The 25,799-nt window shown below is 39.0% G+C and overlaps 1 protein-coding gene across 50 annotated transcripts in view; it reads left to right on the top strand.

The window, feature by feature from the left end:
• The window catches only part of SUPT20H (SPT20 homolog, SAGA complex component), a 60,162-nt gene that overhangs the window by 33,373 nt on the left and 990 nt on the right, over positions 1 to 25,799 (top strand). For 8 of the 50 annotated variants that reach the window (XM_038393513.2, XM_038393544.2, XM_038393495.2 and 5 more), the window contains 14 exons: positions 73 to 229; positions 334 to 390; positions 793 to 864; positions 2,234 to 2,391; positions 4,571 to 4,603; positions 5,836 to 5,953; positions 8,047 to 8,155; positions 8,415 to 8,573; positions 10,380 to 10,692; positions 11,420 to 11,574; positions 14,674 to 14,729; positions 17,248 to 17,382; positions 24,634 to 24,739; positions 25,315 to 25,442. In XM_038393513.2, the coding sequence (XP_038249441.1) occupies positions 73 to 229; positions 334 to 390; positions 793 to 864; positions 2,234 to 2,391; positions 4,571 to 4,603; positions 5,836 to 5,953; positions 8,047 to 8,155; positions 8,415 to 8,573; positions 10,380 to 10,692; positions 11,420 to 11,574; positions 14,674 to 14,729; positions 17,248 to 17,382; positions 24,634 to 24,739; positions 25,315 to 25,442 (1,756 nt within the window). Of the gene's footprint in view, positions 1 to 72; positions 230 to 333; positions 391 to 792; positions 865 to 2,233; positions 2,392 to 4,570; positions 4,604 to 5,835; positions 5,954 to 8,046; positions 8,156 to 8,414; positions 8,574 to 10,379; positions 10,693 to 11,419; positions 11,575 to 14,673; positions 14,730 to 17,247; positions 17,383 to 17,453; positions 18,062 to 19,494; positions 19,615 to 24,633; positions 24,740 to 25,314; positions 25,443 to 25,799 lie in introns of those variants that run through there. The other 42 variants (XM_043504423.1, XM_038393637.2, XM_038393572.2 and 39 more) reach the window with 25 other exon arrangements.

Raw genomic sequence — 25,799 nt, 5'->3', positions numbered from 1 at the left:
CGTGACTAGCTTTTTCCTGTGTAGTATGTTTCAGTCTGTTGTTTTACAAGCACACTTCTCAATATGCCATAGGTGTTTCAAGAGATACTCCAGGTCATCTCTGAATCGGCAGCAGGATGTGGCACATTATCCAACTCCACCTCAACTCAGACTACTTGACTACTTACAGAAAAGAAAGGAAAGGAAAGGAGCCCAGCAGTATGACCTCAAAATTTCTAAAGCTGGAAATGTAAGTACATTGCAAGTTAGATGCGTGCACATTATTATTTAATTATTGTTAATCATTAGTATACAGATGCTCACATTGTTTTGTACTTTTTCCCCACCTCTCAGTGCGTAGATATGTGGAAACAGAACCCTTGCTACTTGTCTGCACCTTCTGAAATTGATGTAAGTTCAATTGTTTCTAACCACATTTGGGTCAGTAAAAATTTCACTTATTCAACATTTTGTGTATCAAGAAGGAAGATAAATGATAAAGCAGTGAGCAGTGATGGCCCTCTTTGGGACATTGTGCTGGGCTTGGGCACAATGCCTTTAGGAACAGCTGCTAGAATGCAATTGATTCACTCTCAGCGTGATGGGATTCCACATTCATACCACAATTTGAGCCACGCTCTTAGCCAATAGATTTTTTACAGTTAAATAAAGCTCTGCTAAATCTATTTAAAGATTATGAGAATTCCTCAATGAAAACATTAGAGCAAAGTAACAGAAGTATGAAATCATTAAGGCTCTTCTCTACACTTGTTTCAAATGCATTATATTCTGATATCTGCTTTTTCTTTTAAGGTGGAAAAATATGCCAAAGTGGAAAAGTCTGTCAAACCTGATGACTCTCAACCTACTGTCTGGCCAGCACATGTGAGTAATTTAGACTTTTGGCCCACCTTTTCTCCCTCCCTCATTTACATTTTGTTGAAAGAAGATGCTGCTTCTTTCAACAAAATGTAAATGAGAACATAAAATATTTTTTTTTTCTATAATCTAGTCTTCTATAAAAATTTGGAAGGGAAATTGTCACAGGGAAGTGTAATTTCACACATTGGTGCATTGGGTTGATTATCAAGCTAAAAGAATAACTATAATTTATTACTCATTGGCACACAAAATAGTAAAAATAATTTGCTCTTAAATTCCAGTCCTTAACCTCAGTTTTGTAGTGTGAGCATGATGCAATGGAATTTTTGCTTTGCCAATACTGCCTACTCACATTGCAATAATCAGCTAGCCAAAGTACTCTTAATTTCCCTGTATAATAGCAGGACACTGTGGGAATCTGCTGCCACTACTGTAGTAAAAAAATGTAATAATTTACAGGAAGCAATGTTTCTTGCTTTCAGCACACTGTTGTTTTGTTTCTAATCCTCATGTAATGGGTGAATCAGGAGAGCTGCCTTTACAGTAATAACTCTTGCAGTAGATTCTGGAAGAGAGGTCAAAGAATCATAGGGTTAGAAGGGACCACAAGATTCATCTAATCTAACCCATGTAGCACGTTAGTACATAGGGCTATTTTAGGCAGAAGGCTCTATTTTTTCCTCCACTGTCCAAGTGAAACCTATAGATCAGCTGCAAATTGCATGATCCAATACATAAGAAAATGCTTAAGTTAATTAGAAATCAGTTTATGGACTCTTCATAATGGAATTGCCAACATACTGTGTCCACTTTATCTTCAGCATCCATCTCTTTGTCCTTGCAGGTTACTTCATGTTACCAAAATCTACCATCTTGGTAGTATGTTTTTCTTGTAGTAACTAATTTTCATCCCTATGGCATCCTATTCAACCATAGTTCTGTGTTGTGTATATAACTACTTTTAGATATTTGCAGTGTTGTAGCTGTATTGGCCCTTGGATATCAGAGAGACAAGGTGGCTGAGATAATACCATTTACAGTTGGTCCAATAAAAGATATTCCCTCACCCACCTTGTGTGTCTACTTTTAGATGTGTTTCTTCTCTCTGCATTTCCAGTATCTCTCATAAATAGTTACGGGTTCTCTGTATTTCTTGTTTTTTAAGTAACTTATTTATCTCTCCCATCCTATTAGTTAGAGAATTTCTTCTGGAAATCATTTTTCATTCCTGCTGAGCAAAGTGATATTTAGGGACTACTAGATTGTGTTACTTGCAATTTGTATTTTGTAGATTTCTGACATATATTGATCAGCCTTTTCTGTTAACTTGTTTTTGAAAAGATTCTATGTATAATGTCGTTCTGTCTTTTAGGAGATAAGAGATGATTATGTGTTTGAATGTGAAGTTGGTAATCAACTTCAGAAAACAAAACTGACCATTTTTCAGTCCCTTGGTAATCCGCTGTACTATGGTAAAATACAGACGTTCAAAGGCAGTGAGGAGAATGATAGCCCAGTAACTCCATCACAGTAAGTAGCATGTATATTTAAAAAGGTCTATTCTATGATTATTGAGGAAAAAACAGGCATATTTACCTGCTTAGATCATAATGACAAATGTGTACCTGATTACACTAGAAACTAAAAATGTGGTTAAAGGATTTCATTTCAGAAATTTAAAAATATCTAACCCACATGTGCCAATGTCATCTTAAAAAGAAAAGTAGTAAATTGTGTAATGCATAAATTCAGATACAATCACAAGAATTTCATATCTTCCCACATTAAAGTTATATTGGAACAAAATCTCAATTTGGAGGGACAATTGTTGACATTTCCATGACACATTTCCAGTGGTGTTTCCATTTTCAGTACTTACATTCTGGTAGTGCTGAAAATGTGTCTGGCACTGTACAAACATATAGGAAGGGACACAGTCCTTTATCCAAAGAGTTTACAATCTAAAAAGACAAAAAACCAAAGAGCGGAGGGAAAATGCAACACAAACAAGGATGATGACTGGTACATATGTTCTTAATTCTGTTTTAAAATATATTGACTATATATAGCTGGCTACAGCTATCCCTTTACCTACCCGTTGTTAGTTTTTATTTTAGGCCCCAATCTTGCAAGGTGCTCTGGATACTTGGCCCTTGCACCTGCGCAGACTTCCATTTATTTCAATGGAATGTAAGGGTCTGCCCACTTGCACAAAGTAGCTAGCATGATCAGGTTTTGTTAACTGCTACTATTCTGTATTATTACCTAGTGTTTAATCCTTCTCTATTACTTTTTAATTTTAACCATTTCATACTGCCAAGTTTTAGTTATTTTTAACCCTTGTCTCCATCTTTGCCTGTTTATTTTCTAGAGCTCTATACTAATCTTAGAAAGTCACTAAAGGTTGTGCACTGGAACTGGGATTTTCAAAGCACCTAAGGGAGTTTTTGATTGAAATTGGCTCCTTTGAAAATACCAGTCCTGATGCACAATGTTAAGAACTTATTGGGATTTGGTTCCCTAAGTCTCTTTGGCTCCATTTGAAAATTCCAGCCTCGAAAGTCAGGGATCCAAAAAATATATTCCCCTTATTTTCCTGTAAAGTAGTTTGCTTTTTGAATCCATGGAAACAACATGAATAATTCTGAAGTAACCCTAACAATTCTCATTGCAAATTTCAAATCTGAATGGAATGAAATAAAATTTTCAGTAAAATGTGAATGTGAATAACAAACAAGAAATATTTATTTAGAGCTACATCTTGTGAGAAAGCATGATTGGGAAAGATAAATAATGAGAGAAATCAGGAAAACTAAACATTTCTTTTAACATTTTAGGGCTTTGGTGTTTCTTGACATACACCCAAATCACACTCTCATTGTGTCTGAAATCCCCTCCACACCATGAATCTGCATTAGCCAGAAAAAAAATAGATTGGTCATATTTCCCAGGAGAACTGTACAAAGAGAGAAAAAATAATAGATTACTGGGAAAAGCCTGGGAGATCTGTAATCCTTGACTTATATTGGTTATAATTTCCATGCTAATTTCCTAAATTGGTCTGAATTGGACCAAAAAACTTCCTTTAAGGGATATGAGCATTACATTAAAATGATATTAGTGAAACAGATTTCATATTCTATTTTTAAAATATATTTACTTCAAACTGAATCCTTCTTTTTTAGCAATATGAATAGCTAATTGCTGGAGCTCTTACATTTTTTCCTTATATGAGAACATATATATGTTACATTTCTTTACTAAATGTAAACCAAATGTATAATGCCATGGTGCTTAATACAAACAATATGCAATACTACTTTTAACAGCATAGAATATACAGCAAACTGCCACTTCCTGGTTTTAGGTATATAAAACTGGTATTATTTTGTCTTTTACATCGGTGTAGATTCACTCTAAAAGGGATGGTATTACAATAAAACCCTCAAATCCTTGTCAAACTTAATTGTGTCCCTCTAAATATATTGTATTAGTGATTATGAATCAGGGTTAGTGTTTTATACTTTCAGTAGTCTCCAGCCCACCAAGTAAGACTTAAGTGTTAACTGTTCTCATCAATTAGCTGGCAGCAGTGCATCCCATTCCAAAAGAGAGTGGTTTCTTTGCTGTTTTTCAGAGTTGTGATCTTTGAGGAAAGCTCTTGAATTCCAAACATAATAACTACATTGTTTTATGTTTTACATTTTAGGTTCCTTATTGGCTCCAAGACTGATGCTGAAAGGTAAGTAGTTCATATCTTTCTTTTTTTATAGCCCGGGTTTGTCCCTTTCAGCCATAATGTACCTTACTTTCATTAGCATGGAAGTAATGGCATGTGACATGGATATTAAATAGAAACAGTCAAGATCTGCAACCAGACTAAAAACGTAGCATCTCTTGCACTTTACATTTGTAGGGAGGGTTGGGGAAAGAGAATAACTGCACATACCTTGTCCCATTTTCTGTTAAATTCTGAAGGCCATACTATGCCTTTGGATGCACCCTCCCGTAGTAGCCTGGTGAGAGCATTCAAGAAAAGAAGTTGGCCCTGAGATTTTGTACAAATAAATTTGCTATCAAGTATATCTTTAAAGAGAGTTGTTCTTTTGAACTTTAACTGTAGTGAAAAACTTCTTCTAGAAATCAGTTGAATATTTTTTATTCAGACAATATTGATATAGCATTGGGAGAAGTATTCCATCACTCCTACAGCAAGAGGAAAAATAGTCTCCCCAGTATATTTTAGCTATAAGAGGTTTACGGTTATCTGCTGTGGTTTATTATAAAACATAAAGTAGACTTTTCCCATACTCAGTAGATTTCTCCAGACTGATGTTTCTCAACCTTATCTGGTTGGCAACCCCTAATTCAAAGTCAAAAAATTTCACAACCCTCTTACATTTATGGTAAAAGTAGGAATGAAAAATGTAACAATGCTAAGCCTATATAATTTATTTGTGTTTCAAGAGGCTGATGGAATACTTGACCTTGAGGGATAATGGTGTCATGGCAGTACTTTGGAGAGATTTTCTTTGCTTTAGAGTGTAATGGGATTTTCAGTGCCTCGCAACAACCCTGATTGCCTTTGGTGACCTCACTGGGGATTGCAACTCACGGGTTGAGAAGCACTGCTTTACAGAAGTGGATAGTTTATTCTTCAAACTGATAGAAAAAATTAAAATATTGTGGCATCAGCTGTCTCTGTAAGGGAATCTATATTGCTATATAATGTTGTTATGTTGCAGATCAATTTACTGAAGTTTAAAGTAAGACTGAATCACAATTCAAACCATTTTATCTATGTGCTTGCAGTGTGCATTTCAGAAAAGTGAAACAGTAGTAAGTAGGCAAAGAAAATTTAGAATATAATCAAGTAAATCTACATCTAGAACAAACAGTATAATGTTAAAAATAGTGCAAAATTGTTAATGCTTTTTCAAATCTTGTGCTGAAGTCTTTAGTGGTGTATTTCAGGGTAGTGAACCAATACCAGGAACTAGTTCAAAGTGAAGCTAAATGTCCAGTGAAAATGGTTCATAATTCAGGTGGATCAGTCAACCTAAGTCATCTTTCTCCAGGGAAGGAAATGGAAGTGAGTTTGCTAAATGTTTCTTTCTTACATTTACAATTGCTTATTGAGTAATTACAGTTCCCTAAAGGGACTCAAAGGGCAAACATCTGTCTGAAGTTTTTAAACCTACTATTGTTACAAGTCTGTAATGGAAGAAATTAGAGAAAAATGTTTTTCTCGGATTTTCTTTTTTTTAGTTTTGTGTCTTTGATAATGCTGTGTAAAGTCAGTGTCTGTGTTTTGCTATAGTCCATTTTCTCAGTTTATGTAGGTCTTTTATACAGCAGCAGAGCAGAAAAAAGCATTTTTAAAGACAGGAAAATACAGTTCTAAAACAAATCTAAAAATTGGCAAGGGAACTTGGAGGCAGGCGTAGTGCCTGAAATACTTCATAAAAATGGTTTGGAGGGTTTTTTTTATTAGATTTGAAAATGACAACATCCTTCTAAGGGATACATGCTCTTAGAGGTGGATTCCTCTGTGCATGTCTGGCAGGAATTCCCATAGCTAAAAGTTTGGTGCTAATGGACCCATCAGGCTATGTATTTTGTTATCTGTTCTGAGCATTTTAGATTGATCCCACTACTCTAGTTCTTTTTTGACCTCAGCTAGCGTTTCTGCTTTGTTGCTCCTTTCCTCCTGGCTATCTATGTTCTGCCCTATAGCATCCCTTCTTTTTAAACAGATAAATAAAGCTGTCCAATTTGTTAGCCATGAACTAAGTTCTGCCGGAGTCAGCAGAGTCATAGCAAGGAAGCAGTGGATCGCCTTCTTTTTTGATTATCTAATCCTCTGTGGGTGGTTAAGTAGTTATCTTGAATAGTGAAGAAAGGAGTTTGGAAAAGTAACCCTAAAGATTTTGTTTTTATTTTTATCATCAACGGGAACTTAAAGGATTTTTAAAGAAAAAAATAGAAGTGCATAAAAGGAGAATGGTGTCTGTTTGCTTTTCAGAGCCATTAAAGACCACAGAATTATATACTCTGTAAAATACAAAGAGCTAAGCATCAGCTCTTAGCATGTGTGCCCAACTTGAAAAGAACTTCAAAGGAACCATAATTCAGCTAAGAAAACTTTTGAAATTACTCTTCTAACTTTTTTTAGTGATGTGGTTAATTTTATTGTTAAAGTTAACCAGGTATTTTTTCTAGGGCACTGAGGAAGGCTGACTTAATTTCCTCTGTCAGTCTTTTGACTCCTTTGACAAGGAGGAAAAATATCAAGCACTAATTTTATTAAGAATAATAAAAATAAATATGCAAATAATAAATTGAGTTTTTTGAAGTTGTATATCTGATATTGTCTTCTATGTGTTCTGTCATCTCCCTGAACCTGAAAGAATAGACACTATGTTTATAATACTACTTCTATTCTGAATTTATACTCCATGCATGTAAATTAAATATTTGGCATTTACCTGTAAATTTATTTTCCCCGAAACAGATTGTCTGACAATCTGAACTAGTAGTTGCATGGATTTAGAGGCAATTACAGCCAACTTCTATGTAGCCTGCCATTTGTAATTCAGGACTACACATTTGAATAGCTGTAAGGCAATACTTGAACTTTATTAATTCATCTTAAAAAATTCTGTTCATAATTGGTAAAACAAAAAGCAGAACACCTTCATTCTAAATATAATGGTGTAATCATGGCAAAACAATTTCAGTGGAGCCAGGATTTCACCCAAGTATTTATATTCCTGTTCCCATACTCTGGTTCTGTACCCTGAATCCCAAGTGGGTCAGAATTGACAGACAAATTTATCTGTGAGACTAAGTTTTCCTTTGTTTCAAGAGTATGTCTGTCATTCTTCTACTCCTGGGATGTCATTAGCAATGAATTCAGGATAGGGAATGAAGCAATATAATTCCCATTGTTTGTTTTATTTTGACTTAGCCACCAGTTTGGAGGCCTCTCTTGGCAAAAGCTGCATCTGAAAAGGATCACAGATTGTGTTTCTAACGTCTCCCACAAAGGGAGACCACTTCCTGAAAATTGCTTTACTTTAAAATTCTAATAGAAATGCTTTAATTTAATAGTTACTTATTTCTAACATGTATAATGTGATCTCAGATTGAGCTAATATATCTTTAATTTCTGTTTCTTCTTAGCAGCCAGAGAGTCTATCAGGGTCCGTGCAGTCTTCAGTATTGGGGAAAGGTGTAAAACATCGACCTCCTCCCATCAAACTACCTTCAAGTTCAGGAGGTAGTTCTTCAGGTAAATACTTTTTAGCTTTTTATCCTCTCCCTCCTCCTGTCTGTTTCCCTTATTTTGAAGTGTGAGGTTTCACTACTTAATGTAATAACTTTAAATATAATGTAAAAACTTTACCTCTATAGGTCATGGAGAGCGTTTTTCAAAGCTGATCTTACTGCTTTCTGATTAAACCATATTGTTCAAGGATGTATATAATGGAAAATATTCTGACTAGCATCCCTCCACAGAACCATAACATGTGTTAATTGTGCTTTTTCAGGTAATATTTTTAGTCCACAGCAGTCAAGTGGCCACCTAAAATCCCCAACTCCTCCTCCTCCTTCTAAGCCTCCCAGTCTTTCTCGGAAACAGTCTATGGATCTTAGTCAAGTTAGCATGCTTTCTCCAGCTGCCATGTCTCCTGCGAGCTCTTCACAAAGTGAGTCACGAACTAAATTCTCCATTAAATCTTAAGCTTTTGCATAATGCTTCTTGAGATAAACTTAACCAGTGGAATGGTGAAACTTAAATGTACAGTGTACTCTAAATTGTATAAATTGTGCAAAGCTTCAGGCAGGTCTCTTGTTGACTGTATGTATTTTATGTTTACTGTAATTGTGTTTGTTTTTCTGTATATATATATATATATATGTATGCACCCTTTGTGTATACGTTTTAATACATTTTATGCAACCAGTATGAATCTCTTTTTTTAAAAATACCTGATAGCTAATGTGACAATATAAGATTCCAAAGTGTGGTTCTTTCCTCCAGTGTAAAAATAATAGTATATGAGACCAATTTTCTTTTACATAATTTAAGCAACTGATTCTTTTTAAATGTCATAGGAGCTGGTACAGTTGTATCTCTGTGTATGTATATAACCTGATCAGTCCCAAGGTGGTGATACAATAAACTATGAGATGATTTTTTAAAACACTCCAACACTGTTTTACAAATCATTGCTGATTACTAAAGTGTAATAACGATTATTATAGCACCATAATGTAAGGTGTTAAAATGTAATTTTCTAAAATGAGTGACATCTAAGTTTGACTTTTTTTAATTAACAATGACAGGATTATTGTAATGATAGATCATAAACAATTTTTAAAATATGTGTCTTGAGGCCTTTCATGAACATATTTGTACAGTGAAAGAAACCACAGCTATAGTTTCCCATTTTTTTTTATGACTAATTGCACACTGAACATTTCAGTATGCTGCACAGTGATGTATGTTTTTTGCATTAAATAGTTTAAAATCTTCTGGATAGCTCAAAAGGTGTAATTTTTCTGCCTTCTTGTTTTGCACAAAGAAAAACATAAGAAAGATTTTGTAAATTTTCTAACAGTTCTATTCACACCTTTTTATGTTGCTGGTATGGATTATGTAAATCTACTGCACACAGTTGTTACTGTAAGTAAAGCTCTCGTCACAGCTTTTGGACATTCACATTTCTTTCCTTTCTTTCTGCAGGACATGAAAGCTAAAAAAGAGAACACCTCAAGAGCTTTTGGGTTTTTTTACTTTTTCTGTTTTTTTATCTTCTATTCATAAACTGTGCATACCGCATTCACAACAAATTTATCTATACATTCTACATTTAAGCAGAAGGAATTACACGGTAACTTTTAAAGATGCAGTATTATCTCCTGCAAAAAGCATTTACTTTATTTTCTCTTTTGTGATTTGACAGAAAGCTGGCAAATACAGTTATCGATATCTATTTGATAGAATTCAGATGGTTACCATTGACCCCATTTGATCACTGAAACTATTATCTGTTCTTTGTTGGATCTGTTGTTTTCCATATGTTTTAGCATGATGCTGTTATACAGACAGTACATACAGACTATATGTTTGACATTTTAGAAGCAAAACCATTAACTGGGTTAAAATGGTCACTCAGAAAAATTGTTCTACATTGACTTAAAAATATTTCCAACAGAGTAATGACTTAGTGCACTATACATTTTAAAAGGGCTTAATGGACGATACAAATTTATGTTTTGGTTAAAGAGTTAAGCGTGGTGATGGGGTTTCTGTGTGATATACTGCATCTTTAATAATGAGCGAGTGCAGCAACACTCGTGTGTCATGGGTAGAAATTAACACTTGCAGTTTACTGCTTTAAAAAACTGGAACAAATTGTCAGTGCTAAATAAGATTCCATTAACCTTATTTTACAAAAGGACTGGCCTTTTATAACAAACTAGCACTTTTTATTTTTCTCAATGAGCAGGGTCTGGAACTCCTAAACCATCTACTCCTACTCCAACCAACACCCCTTCATCGACCCCACACCCTCCTGACGCTCAGAGCTCAACTCCTATTACCCCTTCTGCCACCCCTACTCCCCAAGATTCAGGCTTCACCCCTCAGCCCACTTTGTTAACCCCGTTTGCTCAGCAGCAAATGTCTCTGAGCCAGGCATTGCCTGTAATGACCATTCCTCTTTCCACCATGGTAACATCCATTACTACAGGAACCACCTCCACCCAGGTCGTGGCAAACCCTGCAGGACTTAACTTCATCAATGTAGTGGGCTCTGTGTGGTAAGTTCACTTTATTTTAGTGGCTTCTTAACAACCTGCCTTATGTTGATTTACAGAAATGTTCAATATTCATTAAGCCAGTTTTTATTCAAGATGTCCAATGGAAATGTATCGTTTCACCCTGTAATGGAGTAATTCAGAGTTAATGCAGTTTTGTGAGGTGCTCAAACAGAAGAAACCCAGTATTTGAATGCTGATGAAGTTGAATGAGAACCACTGAACTGTGCACTTTGAGTTTTTAAGATGTATAGGGTTTAATTGCACTAGTGCAGGGATCGGCAACCTTTGGCACGTGGCCCGACAGGGAAATCCGCTGGTGGGCTGGGACGGTTTGTTTACCTGCAGCGAATAAACTTTATTCTCCCCATGATCACTGATATCAGAGTGAGTTGTGTGCACAGAACGAGGGTAGGATATGGACCTATATATTCCAAATCCTAGATACTTTATGCTACTTCTTTATGTGTTTTTCTAAGATGCCTTGGTGTCTGGGTTGTAGAGAACACATAGCATGTTTCACACTCAGCTGTAACATTCATTTAATGTTAGTTTGTGATTTATAGTCACCCTATTGATTGATTGATGTTGTTCTGATCAATCACCTTAATTTTAACCTCATTTAGCTCGAACTGTTGATTGTGTTGTCAAAGACTGGAAGGCAAAAATCTAGTTATTCATACACATTTCTACCACTTGGATTTAATGTGTTTTCTTTCCTCTTCTACAGTGGAGCACAGACATTGATGAGTGGCTCAAACCCTATGCTGGGGTGTAATACTGGTGCCATAACCCCTGCAGGTATAAATCTGAGTGGCATTTTACCATCAGGAGGTCTGGTGCCAAATGCGCTGCCCGCTGCAATGCAGTCTGCCTCTCAAGCAGGTTAGTAGGAATCAGGTAAAAGCTGTCATGAGGAAACATTCAGATCAGGTTAAATAGCAAGAGTCCTTTAACTGCAGTGAAAGTAGAATATGAAAACAGTGGGCAGAAGAATTTAAGTGTGCCAGTGAATGGATAGTGTGTACATTCAGCCTTGAATCCACAAAGGGACTTAGGGATTTTAACACTCAAGTGCCTAGAAAATCACAAGAACAACATTGGCATCCACAAGGCCTAAGTTAGGCACCTAGACTCCCTATGCAATGAAGGGGGGGAAATAAGTGCCTAAGAATGGGATCCACAAAAGCCAGAATGCTAGATGGAGAGCTGCCTAACTAGCCAATGGGAGATGCTGATGAGAGGAGTTTGTCTTAAACCTCTCCCTAGAGGGAGGAAGAGATGGTAGCCCAGTGGAGACAGCATTCATCCAGAATGTTGGAGACCCAGGTTCAATTCCCACCCCAGCTGATGGGAAGAAAGGATTTGAAGAGGGGTCTTCTATATCCCTAACCGCTAGGCTTTGGGACCTTCTGCTATGGGCCTGCCTTAGTCTCTCCTGTCAAAGTTGTTTCACTGTGGATAAATAATTATAGAGTCATTGGTGCATGGGGACTGGACCCAGCATTAGCCACCACCCGGCTAAGTGTGCTATCTGCCAGGCTGTAGGGTCATTCTCTCTCTGTCCCAATGACTTTATCCAAAGTGGAACAGCTTCAACTGGAGAGACTGAGGGTGAACCCACATCAGAATAACACATACTTCAGCAGTTAGAGCACTCTGCTGAAAGGTGGGAACCCCCTGTTCAAATGTTTTCTAGCCTTCAGGCAGAGGGGAGAATGAACCTAGGTTTCCCACATCCCAGGTAAGTGCTCTAACCACTGTGTTAGAAGTTATAAGTAAGGTGACCCTGCCACGGCTGGATTTTGAATGGAGCCTGATCTGACAGGTGTTTTCTGAGTATGTTTGGATCAGACCAAAAGGCAAGATAGGCATTTGCCTGTCTCTCTTTTCCTGGTTTGTAGATCACACTGGGACAGAGGTGTGCAGCATATGTGTCTGGACACTTAGAGTGAGGTGCACATGACCAGAGGCAGAAACTTAGATGCCTAGGCAACTTTTACGATTAGACAGCAGCTGAGGGGGGTGGGTGTTGTAGATTGCAGTGGAACTTAAATCTCAGCTGCTGGCACCTAAATCCCTTTTAGGATGTAGGCCACACTGAATTTGGGGATTGTCTCTACCTTCTTAGTCCCCAGGTCAGCTGAGTGTGTTTGAAATAGTTATTTTAAGGGGCTAGGTTAGGGTTGCCAACTTCCTACTCACACAAAAATGAACACCCTTGCCCCGCCCATCTGCTGAGGCCCCACCCCTCCTCTGAACCCTGTCCCTCCTCTGAGGCCCCACCCCTTCTCCAAGGCCATGCCTTCACTCACTTCATCCCCCCCCGTCTCTCGCTCTCCCCACCCTCATTCACTTGCTCATTTTCACCAGGCTGGCTCAAGGGATTGGGTTGCGGGAGGGGTGAGGGCTCTGGCTGCGGGTGAGGCCAGAAATCAGGAATTCAGGGTGTGGGAGGTGGCTCCCGGCTAATGCAGGGGGATGTGAGAGCTCCGACTGGGAGTGCAGGCTCTGAGGTGGGGCTGGAGATAAGGATTTGGAGTGTAGGAGGGGGCTCTGGGCTGGGATGAGGAGTTCGGATGGCGGGAAGGAGATCAGGGCTGGGGCAGGGGTTTGGGGTGCCGGGGGATGAGGGCTGTGGCTGGGATGCGGGGGCTGGGGATGAGGGGTTAGGGGTGCAGGAGGGTGGTCCGGGCTTGGATTGAGGGGTATGGACAGTGGGAGGGGGATGAGGGCTGGGGCAGGGGGTTGGGGCCTGGGAGGGGGTGCAGGCTTCAGGCGGCACTTACCTCAGGCGGCTCCCAAAAGCAGTAGAATGTCCCTCCTACGCGGAGGCATGGCCAGGCGGCTCTGCATGCTGCCCTGTCCGCAGGCACCGCCCTCGCAGCTCCGATTGGCTGCAGTTCCCAGCTAGAGCAGGTGGGGGCAGAGCGGGTGGGGGCAGTGTGCGGAGCCCCCGGCTGCCTCTGCACCTAGAAGCTGGAGCGGAGACATGCTGCTGCTTCTGGGAGCTGCACGGAACCACGGTAGTCAGGGAGCCTGCCTTAGCCCGGCGGTGCTGAACAGAGTCGCCAGGTCCCTTTTTGACCAGGCATTCTGGTCAAAAACTGGACACCTGGCAACTCTAGGCTATGTTAGGGAGTTGTATCATACATCTGGTTATACATTTGGATCACCCATCAAGGGAGTTTCTGAGGTTACATTGCAAGTTCAGAAGTGAATATGGCAATCATCACTACTAGAAGAAAAGTAAAATATGAAAACATCCCAAAATTTAGGAAGAGGACCTACGCTTCAGTGCTTCAGGCCCTTATTCTTTTACTAGACTGTGTTTTATTCTAAGTATGTTTTTAGCTTCTTAACAGCCATAAAATATTACTGTAGAAATCAATATGCTTCAACATTCCTTAATGAGAAGTGTTTAAGTTCTTAGGCTCCAACCTTTTTGAAAACAGGACAGAAAAACACCTAATGTTTGTTAGATGTTTATCCTCCTAATAATGCTTTTGTACTTGAAGATCTTTCAAAAAAAGCCATTATAATTTGCTGTATTTCAATATTTTCCTCTCGCTAATGCAGCTATCAGTAACTGCTGTTTCATTGAGATTCCAGACATGTCCATGTGTGGGATACAAATTGTAATGTATTTTAAAAATAGAGGAAGAACTACAGAACATCTGCTAGGATGCTCTCTGCATACTTTATATAGTCCAAACATAGTTGTTGTATTTGCAATATCCCATGTTTAATATTGGTAGAACTTTCTTTCTAATCAGTCTGTCCCCCTGAACTGCGTCTGGATAATCATGCAATTTACACTTCTATAGAGAAAATACAATACTCTGTTTAAGTATAAAACTTAACCTTGCCATGTTGCAACCTTGGAGTGTTTAGAAACAATCCCATTGGCATGGTATGGTTTGATGTATTTGATTTGATGATGTGCATCTAACTAAGTAATGGTTGCCTACTTTTAATTAACAGGCAGCCCTTTTGGTTTAAAAAATGCTTCAGGTCTCCGGCCCTTAAATCTACTACAGGTAATTAATGTATTTGGACACAATAATTCTTTGCATTATTCTATATAGATGTGTTGATAAGTGCTTTTGGTCGCATAGACCTCCAGCTCCTTAGAGCCAGGGGTTCCGAGACATGCCATTTATTGTAAATGTTTCATTTTATTATTTTAATTTGAATGCATAAGACAAGAAAAGGTCTATGCTAAGAGAATAGTGCCTTAAAAGATAACTAAAATCAGCCTATAAAACAGCAAACCTGAGGCCATCCTTTCACCACTAACAAATCGACAAGTCTTGAATAACATAAAATAAGCTGTAGAAATAGTGAAATTTGAAAAATTGAATTCAAGTGGCTAATTGCATACTAAAGGCTTCCATTTTTCAGCCTTTGCTTTCATAGATTCATAGATACTAAGGTCATACTTTTCACTGAAAAGTAGTTGTTTTCATTTTTAGTTATGATTATTTGAAAACTGCAAAATTAACAGGGCAATGGAAGTCCCTTGTAAATTAACCAGCATAGGTCTTAAGAAAGATGAACTATGCATGTGCGGGGGTCACTAGTTGATACAAGGAACTTGTAGTCTCTATTACCAGAAATAGAAAGCTACGCAACACAAATAGTTCCAGACAAGGAGTTTACAAACTCTGAATAAACTTCTTTAATTTAAACAAAAAATAAAACCCAAGGGGGAAAATTCTTGATTGCATCTGAGATCTGATCAAATGCAGGGCTGGGTGGGGGCAGTTATCAGGTCCAGCACAATTTAGAGCTTCAAAGGAACAGCTCTAAATTACACCAGTGGTGCAAGATCCTTCAGGAACCTTACATCAGAACAGGATTGATTCCCCCATGCTACAGTCAGTGGAGAATTCCCTCCTTGGCAGAGGAACTCTCCTGTGACACAGTCTCCTGTGCCAGCCACACCCCATGCTGCTTTCCTGTACTCTCCCCTGCCAGGAGCATGGGGTGTGGCTGGCACAGGAGACAGTGTCAGAAGAGTTCCTTTGCCAAGGAGGGAATTCTCCACTGACTGTAGTAAGCTGTTTTAAGTCCACTTAGTGCCACTTACACAGAATATAGTGGACTTAGTAGACCAGGGGATGTGGCCCTAGGAAATTAAATGAAATGTAAATAAAGAGTCAGGTTCATAGATTCATAGATTCATAGATACTAAGGTCAGAAGGGACCACTCTGATCATCTAGTCCGACCTCCTGCACAGCGCAGGCCACAGAATGTCACCCACCACTCCTATGAAAAACCTCACCCATGTCTGAGCTATTGAAGTCCTCAAATCATGGTTCAAAACTTGAAGGAGCAGAGAAGCCTCCCTCCAGTCAACCATGCCCCATGCTACAGAGGAAGGCAAAAAAACCTCCAGGGCCTCTCCAATCTGCCCTGGAGGAAAACTCCCTCCTGACCCCAAACATGGCAATCAGCCAAACCCTGAGCACATGGGCAAGATTCACCAGCCAGATACCCAGGAAAGAATTTTCTATAGTAAATCAGATCCCATCCATCTAATATCCCATCTCAGGGGATTTGGCCTATTTACCCTGAATATTTAAAGATCAATTACTTACCAAAATCCCATTATCCCATCATACCATCTCCTCCATAAACTTATCGAGTAGAATCTTAAAACCAGATAGATCTTTTGCCCCCACTGCTTCCCTTGGAAGGTTATTCCAAAACTTCACTCCTCTGATGGTTAAAAACCTTCGTTGCACAGTTAAATTCAGTGCAGTTCATAAATGCACAAGTAACATTTATATCTGTATAGGACTCTTCCAGTCCTGGTTAAATGTGCAGCTTGCTATCACACTGTTTGTTTTAAAATATATATTACAAACTATGGAGGACTTAGTATGATAATTGAACTTTGATCTTGGAACTTTTACGTTTCTTCTCTTCCTTGAGAGTTTAATTGTGTAACCTTCATATTGCAGTAACAGTTCTTTGCATTGTGTGTGAGAGATTATGAAGATATTCGTGAAATGCTTGTATTTACATTACACCTAAGGCTGTAATTTGAGGCTATGCTATTGAATCTCCTCTCTCTTATACTGATATAAAGCAAGAATAATTCAGTTGAAATCTGTGCAGTTGGTAAAACTGGTGTAAGCAAGAGGAAATAGGCCCCATATTTAATTAATATCTGTTACATCCGATTCTCCACAATTTATTACTAGGAAGCCTTCATCCAAGTAAAATAAAATGGTTTAAACATGGAATTAATGAAGTATTCTGATGTTACAGATATCCGTTATCCTACATTTTTATTAGCGGTGTATAAAATCTGCATAATTGTATTTAAATCAAACAATGACAATAATATACTTTTCTCCCGAGGAATCTAGGGGTACAGCTTATGCAGACTCTATTTCTGAAAAATGAGGTCTTTTCAAAAACAGCAGCATTTTTAAAATAGCTGCAAGAAGTAATTTAATATCTAGATCTTTATTTGTGCTTATCCTAGAGAATGGCAGGCTCATGAATTTGATTGCATTATGTCTTTTGTTTTTAATCTGTAACAGCTTCCAGGTGGTTCACTTATTTTCAACCCACTTCAGCAGCAACAGCTCTCACAGTTCTCTCCACAGCAGCAGTCCCCGCAGCCTGCAACCTCTAGTCCTCAACAGCAGGGAGACCAGGTGTGCCAGTTGCCCTCAGTAAGAGTGCATAAATACATTGGAAAACTGTTGAACTGCATAGTTTACTCCCAAATGATTATACCTTTCAGGTGGTGAGTGGTTGATTGGAGTAGTTGTTTAAAGGAAGAGGAGATGAACAATACTAGTTTACTAAATAGCAAGGATCTCTTTTTGGATGGTAAAAGTCATTCATAATTTCTCCTTTTACAAGATATAGGAATATAAAAATAAGTTGTGTTGCCCAGTTAGTCCACTGTCCTATCAGCTCTGTAGTCATGACAATACTGAAAAGACCATTATGGTTTGCTTCTAACAGTTCCTGTATTGCTTAACTGTGTTTTAGTTAGCAAAGAATTGACAAAGATAGTGTAGCCCTCTGGTGGTTCATATTATGCCTTGCACACTTACTATAGGATATCAACTGCAGACGTTTGTATGAATTTGCTAGCCTTAAAATTAAATAACCTTCATATAGTATAATGAAAGTTGAAAGACCCATTGCATTCTAAATTCCACTTTGACTCCCCTTTTTATTTTGTCAGAAACATCTCTTTGGCCTTAAAAATTGTTCATTTCAGATCAGAAGAGAATTTTGTTTTTTAACATTCATATGCATGTTGGGTAAGGAGGCTTTTAGTTACAGAGTATTGGAAACTTAGCATACTTTGAATTTTAAATAAACATAACTTTTTGTCTATCTATGACTTAAAGAGCTGATTTTAAGGTATCAGGTAGCTTATGCATTTAGTCCTGCATGAAGACAGGGCTAATAAAATCTTATTTAAAACTACATCTACTAAACATTTCATTGACAACTGACAGGTTATCAGTTACTTGTGAGGAATGGGATCTCTGAATGTTGTAGAAATCTAGATATATCAGTGAGTCTTTCAAAGGTTACAGGATTAGTTGGAAGATTGTAGAAGTTTTCTGTGGCAGTTACAATGCATGGATTAAATGGTGTCTCTCCTTTTCCCCAGAACAACAAGTAAATGGGCCTTTACACAAAAGATCTCAATCAGGTTAAGGAGAAAGGAAACCTCATGAAGAGTGCAGCGATTTTGTGGCCACTGCTATACACACAGTCTGTAGTTATAGCTGGAGCCATGGCTCCTGTCTCCCCTTGCAGAAAAGGAACGGTTAGGACTGGTGATTTTTTGACATGGCAGATAACCTGGCCTTGCACTGTCCTGCACTAATGTGGACAGAAGTCATTCGGTATGTGAGGGAAGTGTGTTCTTGCCTCTCCATACACAGAACTACAACACAGGAATTGCCATGCTGTATCAGAATAGTGCTCCAGTTACTCCATTGTCCTAATTCTTACAGTGACCAGTACCAGCTGCTTTAGAGGAATACATGTGAAACCTGCTACTGTAGAATAAACCAGCATTTCTTCCTAGCCCTGTCAGTTAGTGGTTGGCTTACCTCTTAGCCATTTCAATTGAGTTGGCATTCCTGTGCTAGCGAAGGGAAGGCTGCATTTGGCCCTAAAATTGTAGATTGTAATCTTGGATGATTGTAGACAAGTGGGAAGCTGAGGCAGCAAGTACAATCATTGTGAAAGGAGTTAATCTTTGTAGATGATTTCTTTGTAAAAACTTCTAAACTCTGTTGTAGACTAACCTCAATCCATTCTCATATGCCAAATCCCCTTCCCTTGGAGCATCAAGACCTTCCCCTATCTGATAGGGTATTTAGTTCTCACCGTGCCCACATGTGGCCAATTTAGGAAAGGAAAAGTACAGTCTGCTCTACTTTTGTATCCCATCTACCAGTGTAGTTACCAGTTCCTTTCTAGTCTTCCTGCAGAGGCCTTTTGTCGTGTTAGTTAGTCTCTGCCTTCAGCCCAGATACGTAGATCAGTTTATCTTAAAAATAATTTTATTTCGAATAGTATGGAAGAATCATCAGTAAGGTGGCTCTGAATACTACATAACGTATTAGACTGACACTAAGCTCACTTACGAGGTAACAGGCTCTACCTTGAATGGTCCCTTACAATATGTGCTAACTACTTGTGCTAAACAATCTGTTCCACCATGCATGTAGCTGTGATGCTGGGAGTACCTTTCCCAGACCTGAAGAAGAGCTCGGTGTGGCTCAAAGGCTTGTCTTTCTCACCAACAGAAATTGGTCCAATAAAAGATATTACCTCACTCAACTGGTCTCTCTTACGAGGTAACGTCAGTTTCCTGGAATCCCACATGGCCGAAAAGTTCTCCTACAGTATCATCTCTGTTCACACAGGTGTTTAAGCTGTTATGTGTGGTGGTGTGACAGCAGAGTGCTGTAGATGTATTCTTAAGGCATTTGGAATCCAACTGTGGAATCTGTTAGTTTGTAATTACTTTGTTCTTTGATCAGTATGCCAATACGCTTCATAGTTCAACATCTGTACAAGGAAATCCTAACTTAGTTTCTTCCAACATGTAAATTAAATTGAGCTGAAATCTAAATGCTTAGTAAAGAAATAATCAAAATAATACTTTTTATTGCATTAGTGCAAAATATACCTACTGGTACATTTATCACACATTTCTGTAGGTTTTTGTTGAGAGGTTGGTACCATCATTTTACAGCTTTGTCAGACTTTTTTTTTTATGGTATTCTCAGTATGTCCTAACCTTATAACACTATTTCTTTAGGTTTCAGAGTAGCAGCCGTGTTAGTCTGTATTCGCAAAAAGAAAAGGAGTACTTGTGGCACCTTAGAGACTAACAAATTTATTTGAGCATAAGCTTTCGTGAGCTACAGCTCACTTCATCGGATGCATTCAGTGGAAAATACAGTGGGGAGATTTATATCCATAGAGAACATGAAACAATGGGTGTTACCATACACATTGTAACCAGAGTGATCACTTAAGGTGAGCTATTATCAGCGGGGGTGGGGGGAAGAGCTTTTTGTATTGATAATCAAGGTGGGCCATTTCCAGCAGCTGATAAGAACTCTGAGGAGGGGAAGGGGATAAACATGGGGAAATAGTTTTACTTTGGGTAATGATTCATCCACTGCCAGTTTCTATTCAAGCCTAAATTAATTGTATCCAGTTTGCAAATTAATTCCAATTCAGTCTCTCGTTGGAGTTTGTTTTTGAAGTTTTTTTGTTGAAATATTGCCACTTTTAAGTCTGTAATCGAGTGACCAGAGAGATTGAAGTGTTCTCCAACTGGTTTTTGAATGTTATAATTCTTGACGTCTGATTTGTGTCCATTTATTCTTTTACATAGAGACTGTCCAGTTTGACCAATGTACGTGGCAGAGGAGCATTGCTGGCACATAATGGCATATATCACATTGGTAGATGTGCAGGTGAACAAGCCTCTGATATTGTGTCTGATGTGATTAGGCCCTATGATGGTGTCCCCAGAATAGATATGTGGGCACAGTTGGCAATGGGTTTTGTGGCAAGGATAGATTCCTGGTTTAGTGGTTCTGTTGTGTGGTGTGTAGTTGCTGGTGAGTATTTGCTTCAGGTTGGGGGGCTGTCTGTAAGCAAGGATTGGCCTGTCTCCCAAGATCTGTGAGAGTGATGGATCCATCCTTCAGGATAGGTTGTCGATCCTTGATGATATGTTGGAGAGGTTTTAATTGGGGGCTGAAGGTGAGGGCTAGTGGCGTTCTGTTATTTTCTTTGTTGGGCCTGTCCTGTAGTAGGTGACTTCTGGGTACTCTTCTGGCTCTGTCAATCTGTTTCTTCACTTCAGCAGGTGTGTATTGTAGTTGTAAGAATGCTTGATAGAGATCTTGTAGGTGTTTGTCTCTGTCTGAGGGGTTGGAGCAAATGCAGTTGTATCGTAGAGCTTGGCTGTAGACAATGGATCGTGTGGTGTGGTCTGGATAGAAGCTGGAGGCATGTAGGTAGGAATAGCGGTCAGTAGGTTTCCGGTATAGGGTGGTGTTTATGTGACCATAGCTTATTAGCACCGTAGTGTCCAGGAAGTGGATCTCTTGTGTGGACTGTCCAGGCTAAGGTTGATGTTGGGATGGAAATTGTTGAAATCATGGTGGAATTCCTTAAGGGCTTCTTTTCTGTGGGTCCAGATGATGATGTCATCAATGTAGCGCAAGTAGAGTAGGGGTATTAGGGGACAAGAGCTGAAGAAGCTTTGTTGGCATACCAAATGTTGGCATACTGTGGGGCCATGCGGGTACCCATCGCAGTGCCGCTGATTTGAAGGTATACATTGTCCCTAAATGTGAAATAGTTATGGGTGAGGACAAAGTCACAAAGTTCAGCCACCAGGTTTATCATGACATTATCGGGGATACTGTTCCAGATGGCTTGTAGTCTGTCTTTGTGTGGAATGTTGGTGTGGAGGGCTTCTACATCCATAGTGACCAGAATGGTCTTTTCAGGAAGATCACCGATGGATTGTAATTTCCTCAGGAAGTCAATGGTGTCTCGAAGATAGCTGGGAGTGCTGGTAGCGTAGGGCCTGAGGAGGGAGTCTACATAGCCAGACAATCCTGCTGTCAGGGTACCAATGCCTGAGATGATGGGGTGTCCAGGATTACCAGATTTATGGATCTTGGGTAGCAGATAGAATACCCCAGGTCGGGGTTCCAGGGGCGTGTCTGTGCGGATTTGTTCTTGTGCTTTTTCAGGGAGTTTCTTGAACAAATGGTGTAGTTTCTTTTGGTAACCATCAGTGGGATCAGAGGGTAATGGCTTGTAGAAAGTGGTGTTGGAGAGCTGCCCAGCAGCCTCTTGTGTAGAAAGTGGTGTTGGAGAGCTGCTTATCAGCGTCTTGTTCATATTCCGACCTGTTCATGATGACGACAGCACCTCCTTTGTCAGCCTTTTTGATTATGATGTCAGAGTTGTTTCTGAGGCTGTGGATGGCATTGTGTTCTGCACGGCTGAGGTTATGGGGCAAGTGATGCTGCTTTTCCAGAATTTCAGCCCGTGCACGTCGGCGGAAGCACTCTATGTAGAAGTGCAGTCTGTTGTTTCGACCTTCAGGAGGAGTCCACCCAGAATTCTTCTTTTTGTAGTCTTGGTAGGAAGGTCTCTGTGGGTTAGTATGTTGGTCAGAAATGTGTTGGAAATATTCCTTGAGTCGGAGGCATCGAAAATAGGATTCTTGGTCACCCCAGAACTGTATCATGTCGTGGGGCTGGAGGGACAGAAGGAGAGGCCCCGAGATAGGACAGATTCTTTTGCTGGGCTAAGAGTATAGTTGGATAGATTAACAATATTGCTGGGTGGGTTAAGGGAACCACTGTTGTGGCCCCTTGTGGCATGTAGTAGTTTAGATAGTTTAGTGTCCTTTTTCTTTAGTAGAGAAGCAAAGTGTATTGTAAATGGCTTGTCTAGTTTTTGTAAAGTCCAGACAAGAAGAAGTTTATGTGGAAGGTTGTTTTTTTATGAGAGTATCCAGTTTTGAGAGCTCATTCTTAATCTTTCCCTGTTTGCTGTAGAGGACGTTGATCAGGTGGTTCCGCAGTTTCTTTGAGAGCGTGTGGCACAAGCTGTCAGCATAGTCTGTGTGGTATGTAGATTGTAATGGATTTTTTACTTTCATTCCTTTTGGTATGATGTCCATCTGTTTGCATTTGGAAAGGAAGATGATGTCTGTCTGTATCTGTATGAGTTTTTTCATGAAGTTGGTAGATTTCCACTCCATATGGCTAAATTCAGTGCCTTGCATAATGACAGGTTTCAGAGTAGCAGCCATGTTAGTCTGTATTCGCAAAAAGAAAAGGAGTACTTGTGGCACCTTAGAGACTAACAAATTTATTTGAGCATAAGCTTTTTTGAGTTATAGCTCACTTCATCAGATGCATTCAGTGGAAAAATTCAGTCTCTATGTAAAAGAATAAATGGACACAAATCAGACGTCAAGAATTAGAACATTCAAAAACCAGTTGGATCAATCTCTCTGGTCACTCCATTACAGACCTAAAGTGGCAATTCTTCAACAAAAAAACTTCAAACACAGACTCCAACGAGAAACTGCTGAATTGGAATTAATTTGCAAACTGGATACAATTAACTTAGGCTTGAATAGAGACTGGGAGTGGATGGGTCATTACACAAAGTAAAACTATTTCCCCATGTTTATCTCCCCCCTCCCGTTCCTCAGACGTTCTTGTCAACTGCTGGAAATGGCCCACCTTGATTATCACTACAAAAAGCTCTCCCCCCCCCCCCCGCTGATAATAGCTCACCTTAAGTGATCATTATGGTTACAGTGTGTATGGTAACACCCATAGTTTCATGTTCTCTATGTATATAAATGTCCCCACTGTATTTTCCACTGAATGCATCTGATGAAGTGGGCTGTAGCTCACGAAAGCTTATGCTCAAATAAATTTGTTAGTCTCTAAGGTGCCACAAGTACTCCTTTTCTTTTTGCTATTTCTTTACTACAGTGATTATTTAATATGGTTCTCTTAAAGAAACCTTGCATAACACATGACAGTTTACCAGCCCAGTCACAAGTTCTGCCTTCTTACAATTGAAGCGAATGCTTGGTGTGTTTTGGTTTTTTGGGAGGGCAGCTTGGTGTGTGTGTGTTACAAGTCTGTTTGAATCATATAAGATGTCCTCAGACAACATTTTCATACCATGTGGGTACTCTAGTATAGCACATGATCCAGTACCCATTGACTTCAACTGACATTTGATCAATCCTCTCATGATCCAATCTGTAAGAAATGAATGGAGGTGTGGGGAGTCATTTTGTTCCTGAGTGAAGCTGTTGCTTTCAGAATATTACTGGGGTGGGGTTGTTTTTTTTTTTTTTTAAGATAAAAGAGGATGACACAATCTTCACTTTTTTTCCTGATGTTTCAAGTCTATATATAGCTCAGTCATTAGTATTCTTGCCTCTGGATTGCATGTGGACCACCATTTCAGGTGCAATACAGATTCTTGCAGGATTAGGAGATGAAGTAGCACCTGATTGGATCTAAACTATAGTTATTACTAGCAGGTTGCCCGTGGTGCAGCGAGAGATGCCATGGGACTTCTGTTAAAGAACACAGATAATCCTAATGTCCTGGAAAACATTTCCCATCTATGTAAAACAGGTTATAGAATCTAAAATTATTGAAGAGCTAATATAGAGCACATAATGGCTGCTGTACATATCTGAATAGTCACTCCAATATCAGTATTTAACAGTACAAAAAGAAGAATGAGTTTTTAAAAAGGGAAATAAAAGCAGTACTCATATCTTTTCATGCTGATTTTTTGAATTTATTTATTCAGTGGCACAAAAGTTCCACAATAAGTATCAAGCTTCTCATTTTTGCCAGAGTGCTGAGCAATGTCCAGCCAATCAAGACCAAGCCTTATCTGCCCAGCAAGCTGCTGTTATTAACCTTACTGGAGTGGGGAGCTTTATGCAACCTCAAGCAGCAGGTATGTGTTGGCAGAGTTTCCTTCTGGTTTTTTTTAGTGACATTGATAAATTTCATACTGGAATGAAGTTTGGTGTTTAATATAAGCCTTCCCCTTACTCTAATTAAAGCAAATCACATATCAAGTTATCACAACAGAGTGTGGATCACATAAAAGATGTTGCACTTAATTTGACTTGCAAATTAAAAGCATGCATTTTTCTGCTTCTTTGTCTTGTGTATGATAGTTTCATAAACTGAATAGTCTTTAAATCACATAGAACAATTCCTGCCAAAACTGTACAAAGCTTCCATACCAAACTTCATTAAGGAGTATTTCTTTAAACCGTCTGCTTTAAAGTCCAGTATGAGAAATTTGTTTCATGTCCACAAGCTCTTCATAAGCTAATTGCATGTTCCAACTAACAGTGTCTATACAGTATATACTTTATTCTGCACTGTTTCTGATTTTACTCTGAGACTAATTCTACTGATCCCCTTTCTGTTATACTCTATTCCTATGTCTTCCTTTCCTAACCCTGACAACCTCCACCCAATCTCTTTGACCTGCCTGCTTTCCCCTTCTCCTTTTCGTAGTGTTGTCTCAGCTTGGCTCTGCCGTGAACAGACGTGGGCAAAGCCTTCCTCAGCAGAGACTCCAGCTCTCCTCTGCCTTACAGCAGCAGCAACAACAAGCCTTGCAGCAGCAGCAGCAACAGATACAAGTAATCCAGCAACTTCGCTCTGATTGCATAAAAAAAAAAATACAATTCTCAGCTCCAAAAACAAAAATGCTGCCCTTTAGACTTTTACTAATACCATATGGAGTTTTAAAAATGCTGCAGTGTGGCAAACTAAACTGAGAGATCCGATTCCTCTTGTTCTATCAACTTGGAGCACTGAATTTATTTTTATACATTAAAGCCATCCACTTTCCTGATTTGACAACATTCAAGGAGTGCTTGTGGCACGTTACTAAATAAGCTTGGCCAGGTGCCATTAGGATTTTGAAGCAACAGCATGTCGAGTGCATAGTTAAATTCAAACACATTGCACAGCTACAGTTATTACATTAAAAAGGA

The sequence above is a fragment of the Dermochelys coriacea genome, chromosome 1 (assembly GCF_009764565.3).
Source record: "Dermochelys coriacea isolate rDerCor1 chromosome 1, rDerCor1.pri.v4, whole genome shotgun sequence".
In the NCBI taxonomy this organism is placed as follows: Eukaryota; Metazoa; Chordata; order Testudines; family Dermochelyidae; genus Dermochelys; species Dermochelys coriacea.
Note: the sequence above shows the minus strand (reverse complement) of the source record. Positions and strands in the feature narration are given on the sequence as shown.